This window comes from Vipera ursinii, assembly GCF_947247035.1.
Source record: "Vipera ursinii genome assembly, chromosome: Z".
Classification (NCBI taxonomy): domain Eukaryota; kingdom Metazoa; phylum Chordata; class Lepidosauria; order Squamata; family Viperidae; genus Vipera; species Vipera ursinii.
The window spans coordinates 90,167,948-90,184,865 of NC_139517.1; the positions used below are offsets into that span (position 1 = coordinate 90,167,948).

The 16,918-nt window shown below is 38.0% G+C and overlaps 1 protein-coding gene across 1 annotated transcript; it reads left to right on the forward strand.

Moving 5' to 3' along the window:
- Positions 1–1,852: 1,852 nt before the first annotated feature.
- On the forward strand, positions 1,853–16,513 carry SPMIP4 (sperm microtubule inner protein 4; the record flags this gene model as incomplete). Its single annotated transcript, XM_083378719.1, has 7 exons — positions 1,853–1,986; positions 2,904–3,074; positions 6,754–6,854; positions 11,133–11,200; positions 14,256–14,400; positions 14,595–14,686; positions 15,725–16,513. 7 exons carry the CDS (start codon positions 1,853–1,855, stop codon positions 16,511–16,513), a joined length of 1,500 nt encoding a protein of 499 aa, XP_083234845.1.
- Between the last annotated feature and the right edge of the window lie 405 nt (positions 16,514–16,918).

Consider the following 16,918-nt stretch of genomic DNA (forward strand, 5'->3'; position numbering starts at 1 on the left):
TTTTCTAATATTGAATAATTTCAAAGTTATGAGTGAATTTGAAAAACTAAAGTTGGATCTTTTCAGAATTATCCTGTGGCCACTAGAGTGCAGAAGCTGTCCACTGAAGCTTAAAATTGATATTTAAAATGCTAGATAAAGCAGATTATTTTCTCTTGTGTAGGAATGGAATCAAAATCTAGTTTTACCAAAAGATAACCACCCTTCTAATTTATTATTTCCAACAAGATTATAGTTTGTCTGCAGAAGGTTTCTCTGTCTCTTAATCAGCTTAACTTTCAATCCTGCCTAAGTAAATCAGTCACTGATATTTTTGCCCTACAGTATCAGAAATATGTTTCACTCTTCAGACTCATTTGATTAAAAAACATTGTGAAAATTCAGTCATTTCTTTTTACTCTAGGATAGAAACAAGAGTGAGGATAGTCTCCTCTATTTCACAAGGAGCTGATGACCAAGTCATTGTGATGTCAGATAAAAACTTGGGGGTCTAGCTAAGAAAGTAATTCAGTATCCTGTGCAACACTTAAATGGAAAGGTAGGTAAATTTGAGGCTGCAAGAGAACAGTAAATGATAAACCGAATCATACCTCCCAATGTAGCTATTGTGTAGTGGGTCCGACGCAAGGAAGAGACGTCAGCCGGTGTATGAGTTCAGCTCTTTATTGAAGGGGGTAGTGAACTGGGGAATGAGGGCTACCTGGCTACCTAGGTAAGCTAACAGCCAATGGGGTTGGCCCTAGGTTTCCCGCCGAAACTGGGTTTCCCGCCGAAACCGTCCAGGCCAACGCCCCCTGGTGGCTGTTGCTATGCAGGTGCCTGCATACATAACAGTAGCCAAAGAGAATTTAATTTAGTTGTAGTTGAAGACTATAGATTTAACTATCCCTAGAGTTCAAAGACGTTTTCTCAATTGAACACCTTCTCACTGTATTCAAACTACTCACATAATTTATAGAGAGTATCTCTCTTTTCTATGGTAGCTGATTATCATGGGAATTGATGTTTAATAGAGCCTTGGTGGAGCAGTGGGCTAATGCCTCCTTAAGTAACACCAGCTGCCTGCAATTAGTGCAGGTTCGAGTCCCACCAGGCTCAAGGTTGACTCAGCCTTCCATCCTTCCGAGGTAGGTAAAATGAGGACCCAGATTGTTGGGGGCAATAAGCTGACTTTGTAATAATGCCGCTTGGGGGGGGGGAAAGCCCTAATAAGCAGGCATATACATAAGAATGAAGGCTATTGCTAAGCACATTTCATTAGTGCTTAGATTGTAAGCCGCCCTGAGTCTTCGGAGAAGGGCGGGATATAAATGGGATTAAAGTAAATAAAAAAATAATACATTTGAAGAACATCTAAGCTGAAATTATAATTACAAAATATATTATTTAACAATTGCACATTTGATCATTTGAACAAACAGAGTTTACAAATTGTGCCTTTCTGTCATGAACTAAGGGGAATCAAAATATCTTTTATTCCTCATGTTATATCTCTATATTTAAAGTCATAATATGCATATTTTACTCAATCCAACAGACTAGTAAAAGAAACCACCATTACACCAAATTCATTTTTTCTGATTATTTATGTGACTTCTGACAAATCAAATTCTTGTTTTAATTAGAAACCTTGATCTACTAAAAATGCAAAATCACTGTGCCTCTATTTTAGAAATGTTCCCTCCCTTCTTATTTATGTTAAATACTAAAAGTTCTTATCCATTTTATTCATTCAAACATATTTAGTGTTCTAATACAATTTGAAAATGTATTCACATGTATTTGTTTGGTTGGTTTCAGAACCAGACTATTGAAATTATCTGTTTTCAGGTCCTCTCCATAGCAGATAAAAATGGAGGTACACCCAAGAATGTCCTATTACAATGATGTACAAGATGGAACAGCTGTAATAACAAAAACTTTGGAATCCACTGATCACTTTACTCCACTGCATATCCCTCCAGGCCCACCTATATTTCCAGAAAGGTAAAAATCACCTTTTAACTGCTTTCATTTCTATCATCCATAGCTTCAATCTAGATTTTCAAATAACTGTTATACAATGGGATGCATCTGCACAATTGCTAAGATCAGGGCTTAGTTTTGCTTCTTTGGGATAATTATTGTTTAATTCCCTGTATTGGGGAAAAATATTTAGCTTTATACGGACTGCATTATTTCTTTGTGAAAATTATTGTAAATAATTAAATAGAATTGTTAAACTGTCTTGCAGTGAGTTGTCACATGGCAAGTTGGTCATGTAAGTTGTCCCGCAGTGAGTTTAGATAACTCACCACAGCCAGTTCACTGCGGGACAACTCACCGTGGCCAACTTGGTGTGGGACAACTCACTGCAAGACAGTTTAACAATTCTATTTAATTATTTATAATAAATAGAAAATTATTTTAATTTTTGCCATTCACATTTCATTCTGCCCCTCATTTTGCATCCTTTAATGATTCTATTCCACTATTTCTTTGATATTAATGTAACTCCTGTTCTGCAGCGAGTTGGCAGCAGCAAGTTGGTCATGGCAAATTAGCCATGATGAGTTGGCTGTGGCAAGTTGGCCATGGGAAATTGTCATTGACCCTTCTAGGTCAATTACAGTGGAGTTAAGTTAACTGAAGGCTATTTGTATGTTTTATCAGTCTACTTGTATGTTGTATCAGGCTAACTGTATGTTGTATAAACCCTGCCAATTGTGGTTTACTCAATAAACCCTGGTTAAGCAAGCCATAGCTTGATATGTGTGAACACAACCTTCAGATTCTATGTGTTACAAGAATTAGTGATAAAAATTGGGGTGTAATTCAGCAATTTTGGATCACCATAAGCTATCAACCAGGCTTTGTATGTTATAACTGGAGTTGTTTTTTCATAATGTTTGATCTCATTCCAGATATGACGAGCTAAGGAAAACATTTCAGCTATGCAAATCAATCTTAAGAGGAAATCAAGAACCTAGAGGAAGTGAGCCTATACTACCTGAATCTCACAGAATTTATGAGCCACCTTACAAGTTTACTCATGCACCCTGCTATGATGAGGACACCAAAAACGTTCCATTAAGGTTGTTGAACTCCATTCGGTTTTTGATTGACTCTTTTTAAAGATTCTTTCTTCGGCATCATCTGCTTTAGCCTTCCTCCTATTCCTGATTGAGGCTAATTTATTTATTTTTATTTATTAGATTTTATCCCACCTTTCTTACTTTACAAATAAATCAAGATTGTGAACATACTTAATAATCATTTTTCCTATTTTCTCCAGAACAACTCTGTGAGGTGAGTTGGATTATGAAAGAGCCACTGAATCAAAGTCACTCAACTATCTTTCATGCTTAAAGTGAGACTAGAACTACAATCTTCTTCTTTCTAAGCCAACACACCTTAACCATTATACCAAATTTCTCAGCTGCTTATCTTATCAAGGAACTTTTAACTCTAGCATCATGTCCTGCCAACCTTGGGAAGAGGAAGGATTTTGTCTCCCTGCTCTGGGCTTCTGTTACACTTTATTTCAAACCTACATGCCAGGTAGCAGGTGATTTTAAGGAGTTTTAACTCCCTCACCCCACCAGCTTCATACTTCTACAATGAGGAAATTTAAGAGAAAAATAATAGGCCCTGGTTCCCACTCTTTGCCCTCTTTACATATACATATACATATACATATACACAGGGCTTTTTTCTCATAGAATGCTCAGAACGGAGTTCTGGCACCTTTTTTGGATGGAACCTTGTAGGGTAGGCAAGGCAGGTTGTATGACATGTGTGAGTTCCGGCACCTTTTTCTTTTACAAAAAAAGCACTGCATATACATATACATATACATATACATATACATATACATACATACATACACTGCCTTGTATGCAATCAGCCCAGGTTCGAATCTCAGAAGGGTATAGCTGACTGAGGACGACTAAGGAGTCAGAAATGCATCTCAGTTTCCCTTTAATTCTTTGTTAGTAATTTACACAAATACATACATATATATATATATATATATATATATATATATATATATATAGAGAGAGAGAGAGAGAGAGAGAGAGAGAGAGAGAGAGAGAGAGAGAGAGAATGGTTTATTATAAAAAATGCAAGATTAAAAGTGTGATCTAGAATTTAACCACCTGATAGCATCAAAACAACTTTTTATTTGTTCAAATTAAAAGTCTTCAAAGTAACATGAAATATTGTTGATGTGATATTTATAAAAACAAAACCATCAGTTCTTTCTTCAGTGTTAGATTTTGTAGGTTGCTTATTTTAAAATACAAATGCTCTCCCTACTATATTTTATTAATCTGATCATTATTGCCATGAATATATTCTATTGCATGAACTTTAAAGTGGGCAGTGTAAACACAGCCAGTTTGGTGTAGATTAAAGTATCAGGCTAAAATCATGCTACCAAAAGTCTAATAAAATACAAAATCTTGGGCTATAAGGGATTTGTAGGGATTGTAGGGATACAATTTGATGTAGTGTTCAAGTGTCAGCCTAGAAACCTGGAGATTGTGACTTCTTGTCCTACCATACACATGAAAAATTGCCTGAATGACTTTGGCCCAGTCCCTCTCTCTCAGCCCAACCACATCACAGGGTGTTAGGTGCGGGGAAAAATAGGAAGGAATATTATGACGTTCACCACTGACTTATTTATAAAAATAATACAGATGGAATTTTTAAAAACTCAGATAAATAGAACAGCAAGAAAAAGAGAGATTCTTTTATGCGACCTAGTGGACAATTCAAATTCTAATTTTCTGTAAACAGACATGCACACATGCACACAAACACAAACACAAACTGGTGAGGGGCTGTTTTTATTAAACAGAAACAGAAAATATCAAAAAATGAAAAACGAGTAAAATTAGATATTAATAGATACATATTAGATATAGTGATAGAGATATTGAGATAGATGTAGACCTATATAAAGTATATATGTATGCAATTATTTTTGTAACACATCTGTTTCAAAACGGTAGCACTTAATGCAAACAAATTGTTATTTGATCAATGAACTGTAAATACATATACCATTTAGCTATACACGTTCTGTTTAATGAAAGGTGTTTTTTCCAAAATATTTGGAATGCATCTGGTTGTAAAGTCTGATAAAGCATTGTCCTCTCTTAAAATATGATAACCCCATGATAATAGGAAGCTTGTGAGATTTTGATCTAGTGGTTAAGGCAGCAGGCACCAGTCTAAAAAGCAAGAGAAAGCATATTCCTTCTTATCTGTACTATTCATTTATATTGATTTTGTGCTAGATTTCAGTGTTAGGACTATTGCAAGTAGGCACCAGGCAAAAAAGGGAGAGACTTGAGTTCAAGTCCTGCCTTAGTCATGAAAGTCAGCTGAGTGACTTTGGGCCAATCACCCACCTCACAGAGCTGTTGTTATGGGGGGGAAAGGAGGAGGAAACTATGTTGGATATGTTTGACAACTTGAGCTTTTTTTAAAATAACAAAGGTGGAGTACAAATAAATAAGAAGTAAATTCTGGGTGAAATTTTTATGCATTCTCCTGTGATCCTATTTATGTTTTATATTAATTGTTTTTAATATAACTTAATAACATAAGATTAAATTGTTTGTTTTATTGTGTGGTGCCTAGAATCGTGTCAGTGTATGAGCAGCTTTATAAATTAGATTCATAAATAAATAAAAGCAGACTTTTTTTAAATTCTAATTACAGACTACCTGAGTTACCAGAAAATTCCAGTTCAAACAAGTAAGCATATATCTTCTATTTTTTTCTGCCCATGTAGATCATTCTCTTAAATTATATTCCTTGGTACCACCTGAGTACTGGCAGGTGGAACAGTAATCTGGGCTTTCTGTTTTCAGCCCTTCACATCCACTTTAAATATAAGCTGCACAGGAAACTAATCCCTTCATATGAGCAACAGGAATCTATAACCATCAAACTCTACCTTCCAACAGCTACCTTCATCATGGCCAGTGATGAACCTGTAATTGATCAGCAACATCTGGAGATTGACATGCTCCTCCTCCCTGCTTTAAAGGCATACAATACCTGTGGGTATTGCTTAAAAACTGAATCTGTGTGAACAGAATGTGTCAGATCTGATTTTAAAAAAAAAATAAAAAGCAATGTATTTATAGTTGGACTTCAACTCTCAATAATAATATAAGTTATATGGTGAAATATAGGCATAGGACAGGCACAGCTATGTAAAAAAAATAGGAGGAGACTTATACAGCTATTGCTATGTGAACTTAATACCAGATTCATAATCCATAGCATAATAGACACAAAAATTCCTGCTTGTCCATTCTTGATTCTTAGTTTATGTACTATGAGTAATAAGCTTACTCTACAATGGGTAAACAAGGGAGAGGCCATAAGAAGGAGTTTAGCATTCTCTGTATTTCCAGATATGAGTTATTACTTTTCTGGTTTGCAGAAACCAGTACAAATGCCTACTATATAGGAAGTATATATATTGACCTATGAAGGATGCAAAAACATGTTATAAAAAGGTGTATATTCTTTGCTACTCATAGTCAATAACAAGGCTGATCACACGGATTTAGGATGAGAAAGACAAAGGAGGAGGAGGAGGAGGAGGAGGAGGAGGAGGAGGAGGAGGAGGAGGAGGAGGAGGAGAATCCACGCAAGACTTACATAAACTAATAAGATATGCTGTTATGTAACATTATGTGTTTTATTTTTGTGCCAAATATTTATAAAATTTGCTCTATTTTTTAGGTGTGCAAGGCATCTAAAATATAAGACACCAGGGGCTCTACTCATAGAGGGACGATTTCGTCCTTTTCATCCTTATATCCATAGCAACACTGACATCCAAGGTAAAGCATGCTTCTCTTTTTCTAGGATACTACTGCGGGCAAGAATCCCTCAGAAGAAATGGAGTACCCTTCATAGTCAATAAAAGAGTAGGAAAAGCAATACTGGGATACAATCCTCAAAATGACAGAATGATCTCAGTTCGAATCCAAGGCAAACCATTCAATATCACAGTAGTCCAAGTCTATGCCCCAACCACCGGTGCTCAAGAGGATGAAATTGACCGGTTCCACGAAGCCCTACAGCACCTTATAGAACTAACACCAAAAAATGATATTCTTATCATCATGGGGGATTGGAATGCTAAAGTAGGAAGCCAAAAGATAACCGGAATAACAGGCAGGTTTGGCCTTGGAGTGCAAAATGAAGCAGGGCACAGGCTGATAGAATTCTGTCAAGAGAATACGATGGTCATAGCAAACACTCTTTTCCAACAACCCAAGAGACGGCTCTACACATGGACATCACCAGACGGTCAACACAGAAATCAGATTGACTATGTGCTCTGCAGCCAAGATGGAGAAGCTCTATACAGTCAGTAAAAACAAGACCAGGAGCTGACTGTGGCTCAGACCATGAGCTTCTCCTTGCAAAGTTTAGGCTTAAACTGAAGAAAGTAGGGAAAAGCACTAGGCCACTGAGGTATGAATTATATCAGATCCCTGTTGAATATACAGTAGAGGTGACAAATAGATTTAAGGAATTAGATCTGATAGACAGAGTGCCTGAAGAACTATGGACAGAGGTTCGCGACATTGTACAAGAGGTAGCAACCAAAACCATCCCAAAGAAAAAGAAATGCAAGAAAGTAAAATGGCTGTCTGAGGAAGCTTTGCAAATAGCTGAGGAAAGGAAGGAAGCGAAAGGCAAGGGAGAAAAAGAAAGATATGCCCAATTAAATGCAGAATTCCAGAGAATAGCTAGAAGAGATAAGAATGCCTTCTTAAATGAACAGTGCAAAGAAATAGAAGAAAACAATAGAATAGGGAGGACCAGAGATCTTTTCAAGAACATTGGAGAGATGAAGGGAACGTTTCATGCAAAAATGGGCATGATAAAGGACCAAAATGGCAGGGACCTAACAGAGGCAGAAGAGATTAAGAAGAGGTGGCAAAATTACACAGAAGAACTATACAAGAATGAGCTTAATGTCCCTGATAATCACAATGAGGTGGTCACTGACCTCGAGCCAGACATCCTAGGATGTGAAGTGAAGTGGGCCTTAGAAAAGCTGAGCAACAACAAAGCTAGTGGAGGTGACAGTATTCCAGCTGAGCTATTCAAAATCTTAAAAGACAATGCAGTAAAAGTGCTACACTCAATTTGCCAGCAAATTTGGAAAACTCAACAGTGGCCACAGGATTGGAAAAGATCAGTTTACATTCCAATTCCAAAGAAAGGCAGTGCCAAAGAATGTTCAAACTATCGCACCATTGCACTCATTTCTCATGCTAGTAAAGTCATGCTTAAAATCCTACAAGCTAGACTTCAGCAGTATGTGGATCGAGAACTACCAGAAGTACAGGCAGGATTTCAAAGAGGCAGAGGAACTAGAGATCAAATTGCCAACATACGCTGGATCATGGAGAAAGCTAGGGAGTTCCAGAAAAACATCTACTTCTGCTTTATTGACTATGCTAAAGCCTTTGATTGTGTGGATCATAACAAACTGTGGCAAGTTCTTAAAGAGATGGGAGTACCAGACCATCTTATTTGTCTCTTGAGAAACCTATATGCGGGTCAAGAAGCAACAGTGAGAACTGGGCATGGAACCACTGATTGGTTCAAAATTGGGAAAGGAGTCCGGAAAGGCTGCATACTGTCGCCCTGCCTATTTCACTTATATGCAGAGCACATCATGAGAAAGGCAGGGCTAGATGAATCAAAAGTTGGAATTAAGATTGCCGGAAGAAATATCAACAACCTTAGATATGCAGATGATACCACTCTAATGGCAGAAAGTGAAGAAGAACTAAAGAGCCTCTTGTTGCGGGTGAAGAAGGAGAGTGCAAAACTTGGGTTGAAACTTAACATTAAGAAAACCAAGATCATGGCATCTGGCCCTCTCAATTCCTGGCAAATAGATGGGGAAGAAATGGAGGTAGTGACAGATTTTATTTTCCTGGGATCCAAGATCACTGCAGATGGGGACTGTAGCCAAGAAATTAAAAGACGCTTGTTCCTGGGGAGGAAAGCCATGGCAAATCTAGACAGCACACTAAAAAGCAGAGACATCACCCTGTCAACAAAAGTGCGTATAGTCAAGGCTATGGTCTTCCCAGTTGCAATGTATGGCAGTGAAAGTTGGACCATAAGAAAGGCTGAGCGCCAAAGAATTGAGGCCTTTGAACTATGGTGCTGGAGAAGACTCCTGCGAGTCCCTTGGATTGCAAGGCGATCAAACCAGTCAGTCCTAGAGGAGATCACTCCTGACTGCTCTTTAGAAGGCCAGATCCTGAAGCTAAAACTCAAATACTTTGGCCACCTAATGAGAAAGAAGGACTCACTGGAGAAGAGCCTAATGCTGGGAAAGATCGAGGGCAATAGAAGAAAGGGACGACAGAGAATGAGGTGGCTGGATGTAGTCACTGAAGCAGTAGGTGTGAGCTTAGATGGACTCCAGAAGATGGTAGAGGACAGGAAGGCCTGGAGGAATGTTGTCCATAGGGTCGCGATGGGTCGGACACGACTTCGCAGCTAACAACAACATTCAGTAGAGAACAAGCAAAGTGCTCCAATGGAAATTCCAGTAGAAGATCCATTCATGCATATGCATAGATAATGGGGAATTTTTTCAAAGCAGCTATGCAAATGTTCCCGAAAGCATCATTGCTTTGGTACTTTATGGAAGGATAGGTGCTGGTGATGACCTATAAATGGCTTGGGTCCGGGATATCTGAGGGAACACCTGCTGCCAGCATCAAGTTCCCTTCATCCTGTGTGCTCCCACAGGAAGGGCCTTCTCAGGGTGCCACCGGTAAAAGATTGCCAGCGGATAACACCCAGGGGGAGGGCCTTCTCTGTGGGTGCGCCTGCCCTTTGGAACCAGCTGCCCATGCAGCTCAGGACTGCCCCCGACCTTCGCACATTTCGCCGGGACCTGAAGACCTGGCTCTTCGAGCTTTCTGGCCTGGACTGAGAGTATTAATTGGGTTTTTATTCTTTTCAGGGATTTAATTTAATCTTTTAAAATTGTTTTTAACTTTTGTATTGATGTTTTTAAGTACCCTGTAAACCGCCCTGAGTCTTTCGGGAAAGGGTGGTATATAAATTCAGTAAAATAAAAATAAATAAATAAATACTTTGTTTAAGCCATGTACTTCGAGAAGTGGCTCTTTTAAATGCTTTGCACAGCCCTAAGTAAACAACAATAATATATATTATTCTTCAAGGCACATTGACTTCAGTTATCTTTACTATCCATGAAATGTGAACATATTTCACTTAAAACAAAGCTTTGAGGGCTGTGTATGATGTCTTAAGAGAAAACACTATTTACAGGTTAGCCTTTGAGGATTTCTTCCTACAAAATGCTTTTGAATAACCTATACACTTAGTGTTCATTGATTTTGCTGTAACATAGACCTCCTCTCCCATATTTTGATTGTAGCTTAAAAGAGTATTATAGAGGCAAATCAATATTAGACTAGTTTGGTAACTGTTACAATCCATGTTAATTAACTGTTATTAATAATGCTGGAAAGTCTAAAACTAATTGTGTACAAGGGTCATCGACCAGAAAAGGTGCCATGAACCATTTCCTGTATTTAGTTTATAGCAAAATGTCCTGTTTTATTGAAAGTAAGTTACCGTATCCTGCTCCCCAAAAGAAGACTAGATAGAAAACTAATCTACCTTTATTGCTATATTGTTTAAAATGTAAAGACTTTTTCCTTTTAAATGGATGGTGGTAGAGACTATTTTTCATTCATTGAATATCCTAATAGTAGTCATTCCCTTACTTTTCCTACTCACAACAGTATTTCAATGTCAGCATGCAAACACAACTCCAGTATCTTCCCTCCTTGTGTCTGCAGCAAAAGTAATTGTTTTAATAGTCCTATAGAATCAGATTCAGAGATCTAGATCTTTATCTGCAAAGCCAGAGAAACAAAACTGCCTTTGTTTTAATTTTCATAGTACTTTTAAAAACTACATACAATGGAAGAATATCACAAGCAATGTCAATTCTATGTTAATCTGCGTAGAACTAATAGGGATTCTAAGATAAATTTAATGAATTTCATATTATAATGCAATGTTTTCATCTGACATTGCAGTTGGCCCCAATAAAAAAGCAGATGCCAATCAATCCATCTATACAGAAGCTGTGACATGTTCAAATCATGTAAGTAATTATTACGAGTAGTTGAAAAATAGCATTAACTTGGTGACAGAACCTATGGCGTGCATGTTTCAGATCTCAGGTTCCGTATCTGGTTCTCCCAGTAAGCCTAACCTGAAATCTCAAAAAGCTACTATCTCTGGGAGTCATGGAAGTCCTCGGAGTAATTCGGGGCAATCTCTTTTTCTCCTTCTTAGTCCTGGAAAGAGATTAACAGAAAATCACCTCTGAAATATTGCCAGGAAAATTGCATGGGCTTGTTAATGCAGTCACCAGGACTGACCCAAAGACACCAAAATAACAACAACAACAATCATCATCATCTGCCTATCTCAGGTCCTTGGTAAGGACTTGATAGGTAGACAAAAATGCCAAACCCAATCTGAACATCTGGCTGTGTGATGATCAATAATAATTCAGTACATTAAAAAAATAATAACAGGTAAAGCAGTTAATAACAAAACCCAGCAATGGCTAAGAGCAGGAAAGTTGAAGAAGAAAGAAGTGGGGGCTATTTCCGGCTGCACAATACCAGAGTTTAAGAACAAATGCATACAAAACCGGAATTGAGAAGACAGCAACAGGTGGTAAGTGCCATCTCTGCAAAGAAGCTGAAGAAAACGGTGGATCACCTGACTAACTATGCAAAAAGATTGCACAAATCAATTACAAACAATAGCATGACAAAGAAACAACAATGGAGCATTAGAAAATCTGCAAGAAAACCATTTACCACTGGCAGGACAATAAAATAAGAGAACATCATAGAAACTGAAGAAGCTAAAATGCTCTGAGTTTAGAATTCAAACAGACAGGCACATAACGCATAACATGCCAGACTTATCAATTGTTGATAAGGAAAAAAATCTGAATAGTGGACTCAGTAGTACTGGAGACAGCAAATTAGAACAGAAGGAACTAGAGAAGATAACAAAATACAAATACCTGCAAATAGAAACTGTAGCAGAAGATAGCAAAGGTAATACCAATAGTAATAGATGCCTTGGGTGCAATCCCAAAACAACTGGAGCACCGCTTAGCATTGACAAATTCACCATCAGTCAACTGCAAAATTCAGTTTTAGTTAGAACAACTTACATCCTGCAACGATACTTCTAACACCATCAAATATCAATATCTGCCTATCCCTTGGGAAGGACTCGGTGGGTGGATAAAAATGCCAAATACAGTCTGAACATCTAGATGACTATGCAATGAATCATAATAAAATCAACCACCAGCTCCTAATTTCTATAACATTTGGAATATTACCAATGGCAGTGACAAAATCTTAAGCCACTCCAGAGATAGTCAATAGGAGCTTTAAAGAACACTTGGCTGAAAAAAGATGTAAGAAAAGCACTACTGAAATTCGGTGCAGGAAATACTATGGTGTCCAGTAAACAGTGGCCACATTTCATCTGGAAAAATGTCTTCTATGCATTTAAATACTCATGGACGGCAATTCCTTTGGGACAAGATTCCCAGGAAATTAGCCTGGTGTTATTACTTTTAGATGTGAGAGTTAGTCAGAGGAAAACAGTCTAATATTAAATGTGTTGTTCATGATCAAAGAAAGATAGGGACAGGGAAGTGAAGTTTGTCCAGTTAGAAGAAAAAGGTGCAAAAATATGAATATTTATTTAAATGTAAATAGGGCTCGCTTTTGATATACAACCATCCTTTTTGTAGGGACTTTTTTAGTTCTTGTACAGAAAGTTTTTGCAGAAAGTATCAGAAGTTTTTGTGCCTGTTTAACTGATTTCAAGCCAGCCTTGATGGGAGAAACTTGAGCGGGAGGCAGAACATATTGCCCTTGACAGGGCTTTTTTTCTCATAGAACGCTCAGAACGGAGTTCCGGCACCTTTTTTGGATGGAACCTTGTAGGGTAGGCAAGGCGGGTTGTATGACATGTGTGAGTTCCGGCACCTTTTTCTTTTACAAAAAAAGCACTGGCCCTTGCCATGCAAAGCTCAGCATTAAACTGCACTTCCCCCACTGCATACATTTCTAGCATTCAACTTGGCACATTACAGGCATTGAGTACTCCAATTCCTATTAATCCCAGCCAACCTAGTGTAGTGACAAGGAATTATAGAAGTTGTGGCCCAAAGGACATGGAGAACCCTAAGTTATTTACCTTTGATCTAATGGGTATTTCACTCTACAGTAAACAAACTTTTCATATTGTAAGATCCCAGCCCCTTACTTGAACTTGAGATACCATATCAATCTAATCAGATAACCCAAGCGGAGACTTCTTGATCAAGCAGCAATTTTATTTGATCAAATTAAACAGCTGGGTGGCCAACAATCTGGAATGCTGGCAGAGCTACATCCAGAAGCGGCACGCATTAAAAAAATTGGTAGCACTGCTTTATCAACTTTGTTAGCCAATGAAAATCAGACAACAGAGGCATTACATCATAAGAAAGACATCAATCATTCCTGTACACTCTCTTATTCCCTCCTTCAGTATATCCCATCAATGTACATGTTTCCCACTCTTGCATGAAATTTCTCTGGTGCAAAAGCTGATTACAAAAAGCAAGAAAGCAACAGTTAGACTAAACAATTTCCCTTTGTTCCAGAAACCTTCAATATCATTATTAGAACAATTCCCTTTTCCCCCTTTCACTTTCCCTTTTCATTTCCTGATTTGAATTGGATCAGGAACTAGAAGGAAAGCCAGAATGTTTTAACCTTTGGTTAGGTCTGTAGTCTCAATCCAAATCAGTTTCTGTATATATGGAACTGACATTTTCTAAAATGTTAACACTTGTCCTATTTATTCTAAACAACAGCGGGGGGGGGGGGGAAATGAATACATTTTTCATTAAACATTACATCTCAATTATACTGAACTTATTTTGGAATAAAAAGGAAGAGAGGTACATTTGAGATGCAGCATCCTGTTAGGTTTTGAAATGTTCTAAGTTTAATTTTTAAATTTTAATTTTAAAAACTGTTATTTCCCAAACTAATGAGGAAGCAGTATGCATTCCCAATATGGCTTCAAGTTACATGTTTTATTTATATTTTTATGCCAAATCTCAGGTTATTGAAGGAATCGGTCACCAAGATGAAACTCCTAAATCAACATTCCAGCTTCCAGAACCTGATCTTTCACCTCGAGCTGCCAATATACTAGAAAACGTAAAGAAGGCTCTTTGGCTATCTACATACGAGCGAGACTACACAGGTATGCATTTTGAGCAAACTAAAGTATTATAATTCAAGTTAGCAGTCAAATCACAAACACTTTCAGATAATCATCTGGTGCTCTATATCTTCCTAAAAAAACTACAGGAGATAAAAAAAGAAAATGTAGACAAACGAGATAATACTTGTTTAAAAAGAAGAAAAAATAATAATATTTTAGTTCCTTCTTTTTAGGTAGAGGGCCTATGAACCCACTGCAGCTGGATGACTATAATGCCAAATTAATTGGCAGAGCAACAGGAGAACTGGGTGAAAATGTGGATCTGGTAAGTATGGAAAATGGTATCACGCATCTGGATGCGGCAGACGTTACCATTAATCTCTTGTCATGGCAAAATCACATGTTAGCTTTGGAACTTCCTGCAGCCACTCCTCTTTGCAGGGTGGAAGGACTTACTTGAACGGTCCACCACAAGGACCTAATGGACTGGTTGGATTTCAGAGGGAACGTGGGCTTGTTTTTGAAGCTCTATTGCAAGGAGGGCTTAGTCGGTGCTTGATGTGAGTGGCTAGGAGGGCCTTTGCATAAATCCATCTTTTTTGTCCTTTGTGCTCTTTCCTGAATCAGTCATGTTTGGTTGCTATTTGGTTGGACGGTTGCAATATGCTCTATATGGAGCTAGTCTTGAAGAGCATTCCGTAATGGCAACTGGTCCACCATGAAACAATGTCTTGTTTTAAGCACACCATGATATCCCCATATAACATCACTACTTTGCCATCAAAGGAATTAGCTCCCAACAGATTTCCACATGCAATTCAAGATGAAATCTATTAGGGCTAGTTTCTTTGATGGCAGTGATGTTACATGGGCATATCATGGCTGACAGCAATAATCACTTCCATTACCAAATCACCCGTTCATGGCAAAATGAACATGCTCTGGGTCTTTCTGTTAAACACTGTCATATAGTGGGGATTCAAGAGGCCTGTCTTCTTTATTGCGGCATCTGAACTTTGGAACAGCATCACCCAAGTTTGGATGACTGTGACCCTATTAATCTGCAGAAGTCCTTGAAGATCTGGTTTTTTTCCTCAGGCACTGGTGCCAAGATGTGAGCTTAGCCTTATTTCAGTGATCTATAACTTATTACAACTCTCAGTTGCATTGTATTATTGATTTGTTTTATATTGTGCTACTTTATATTTTATGTATTGCTAATCACCAGGAATCACTAAACTGGGATGTTTGCTCATATGAAATAAATATATAGATCTATTTGGTTCTAGAAAATCTAATAGTTAGATGTACAGCATTGTACATATAAGTCCTGAGCATCAATTCTATTCCATCTGTTCTTCAGAGAGAATCCTTTCATTCAGCAATGTCTCAAGTAAGGCCCTTGGAAGGACGCATTGCCCGTGCCCTTCAAGGCAGGATCTCACATCATCAACGTCAGCATGCTACAGAGAACTACGAGTCACCACTTCATTTGAGAGACCATTGCAGCGTAAAATGGCACTCAGAGGGAATGCAGAATAGTGGGAACGCATCCCTGACTCCCCTTCAACAGGATACACAAAACAAAGTAAGTCAAAGGGACAAATATCTGTTCTGCGATTGGATTCAGCCTGAAGCAGCTTGCCAGGAAGAAAACAGTCAAGATAAGAAACCGCTCTCAAACAGATTTCGGAAAATTACAGATACCTGGAAAACAGATCAATTGTACTGCAGGCAACTTGCAGTGCCACCTGAACCAGAGCCTCTTCTAAAACCTGCAGAATCCATTTACTATGAAGACTTGCAACCCTCCCGTTTAAACAGATACATTGTGTGGCACAATCCTGCCATTCTTAGTAAGCCATCTTCAACACAACTGAAGTGTGAAAGGTGTGCTAGTAAACCAAATTCCGAATGTACTTCTAATGTTGGAGAGGTTGTAACAAGCTGCAATCCATCCACAGACTGGATTCCTAATTGTGGGATGGTTCGACCTCAGACAAAATTACTTGATATCCAGGATTCTTTTACAAAGGGAGAAGCCATCAAGTATGTAAATGATCTTACAAAGCGGGGATTAAAAGACCTGAGGGATCATGACAGGCACGGCAGAAAGCATAAATTCCAGGGCATTCATGCTTTCTTTTTGTAATAACTCCTCAAACAGCAGAACTTATAAACACCTCAACCACAGACTCCACTACTGAATTGGTCTTTTTATTTTTTGGTATTTTTCTCTGTTAGTTTAATTATTTATTATTATGGAATTGTTTCAATATCTTCTAATGTAGGCATGGTTAAGAATATACTAGCAGGCCTCTGTGATGTGCAGTAGTCTGCCAAAATTGCATATTCCCGATACTTTATAAACTACAAGTAAAGAAATTGCTGTGCTTAACTGTTTGTGTCTTTTACCCTCAGTGCTCCTATTCTGTAAAATAGAATATCACTTAGCTGTTTTTAACCATGCTATCTACTTTTCAAATATTGCATCAGAATCTTTGTTCTGTTATATAAACCGTACCGTATTTTTCCATGTGCGTTTGTAAAAGACCCT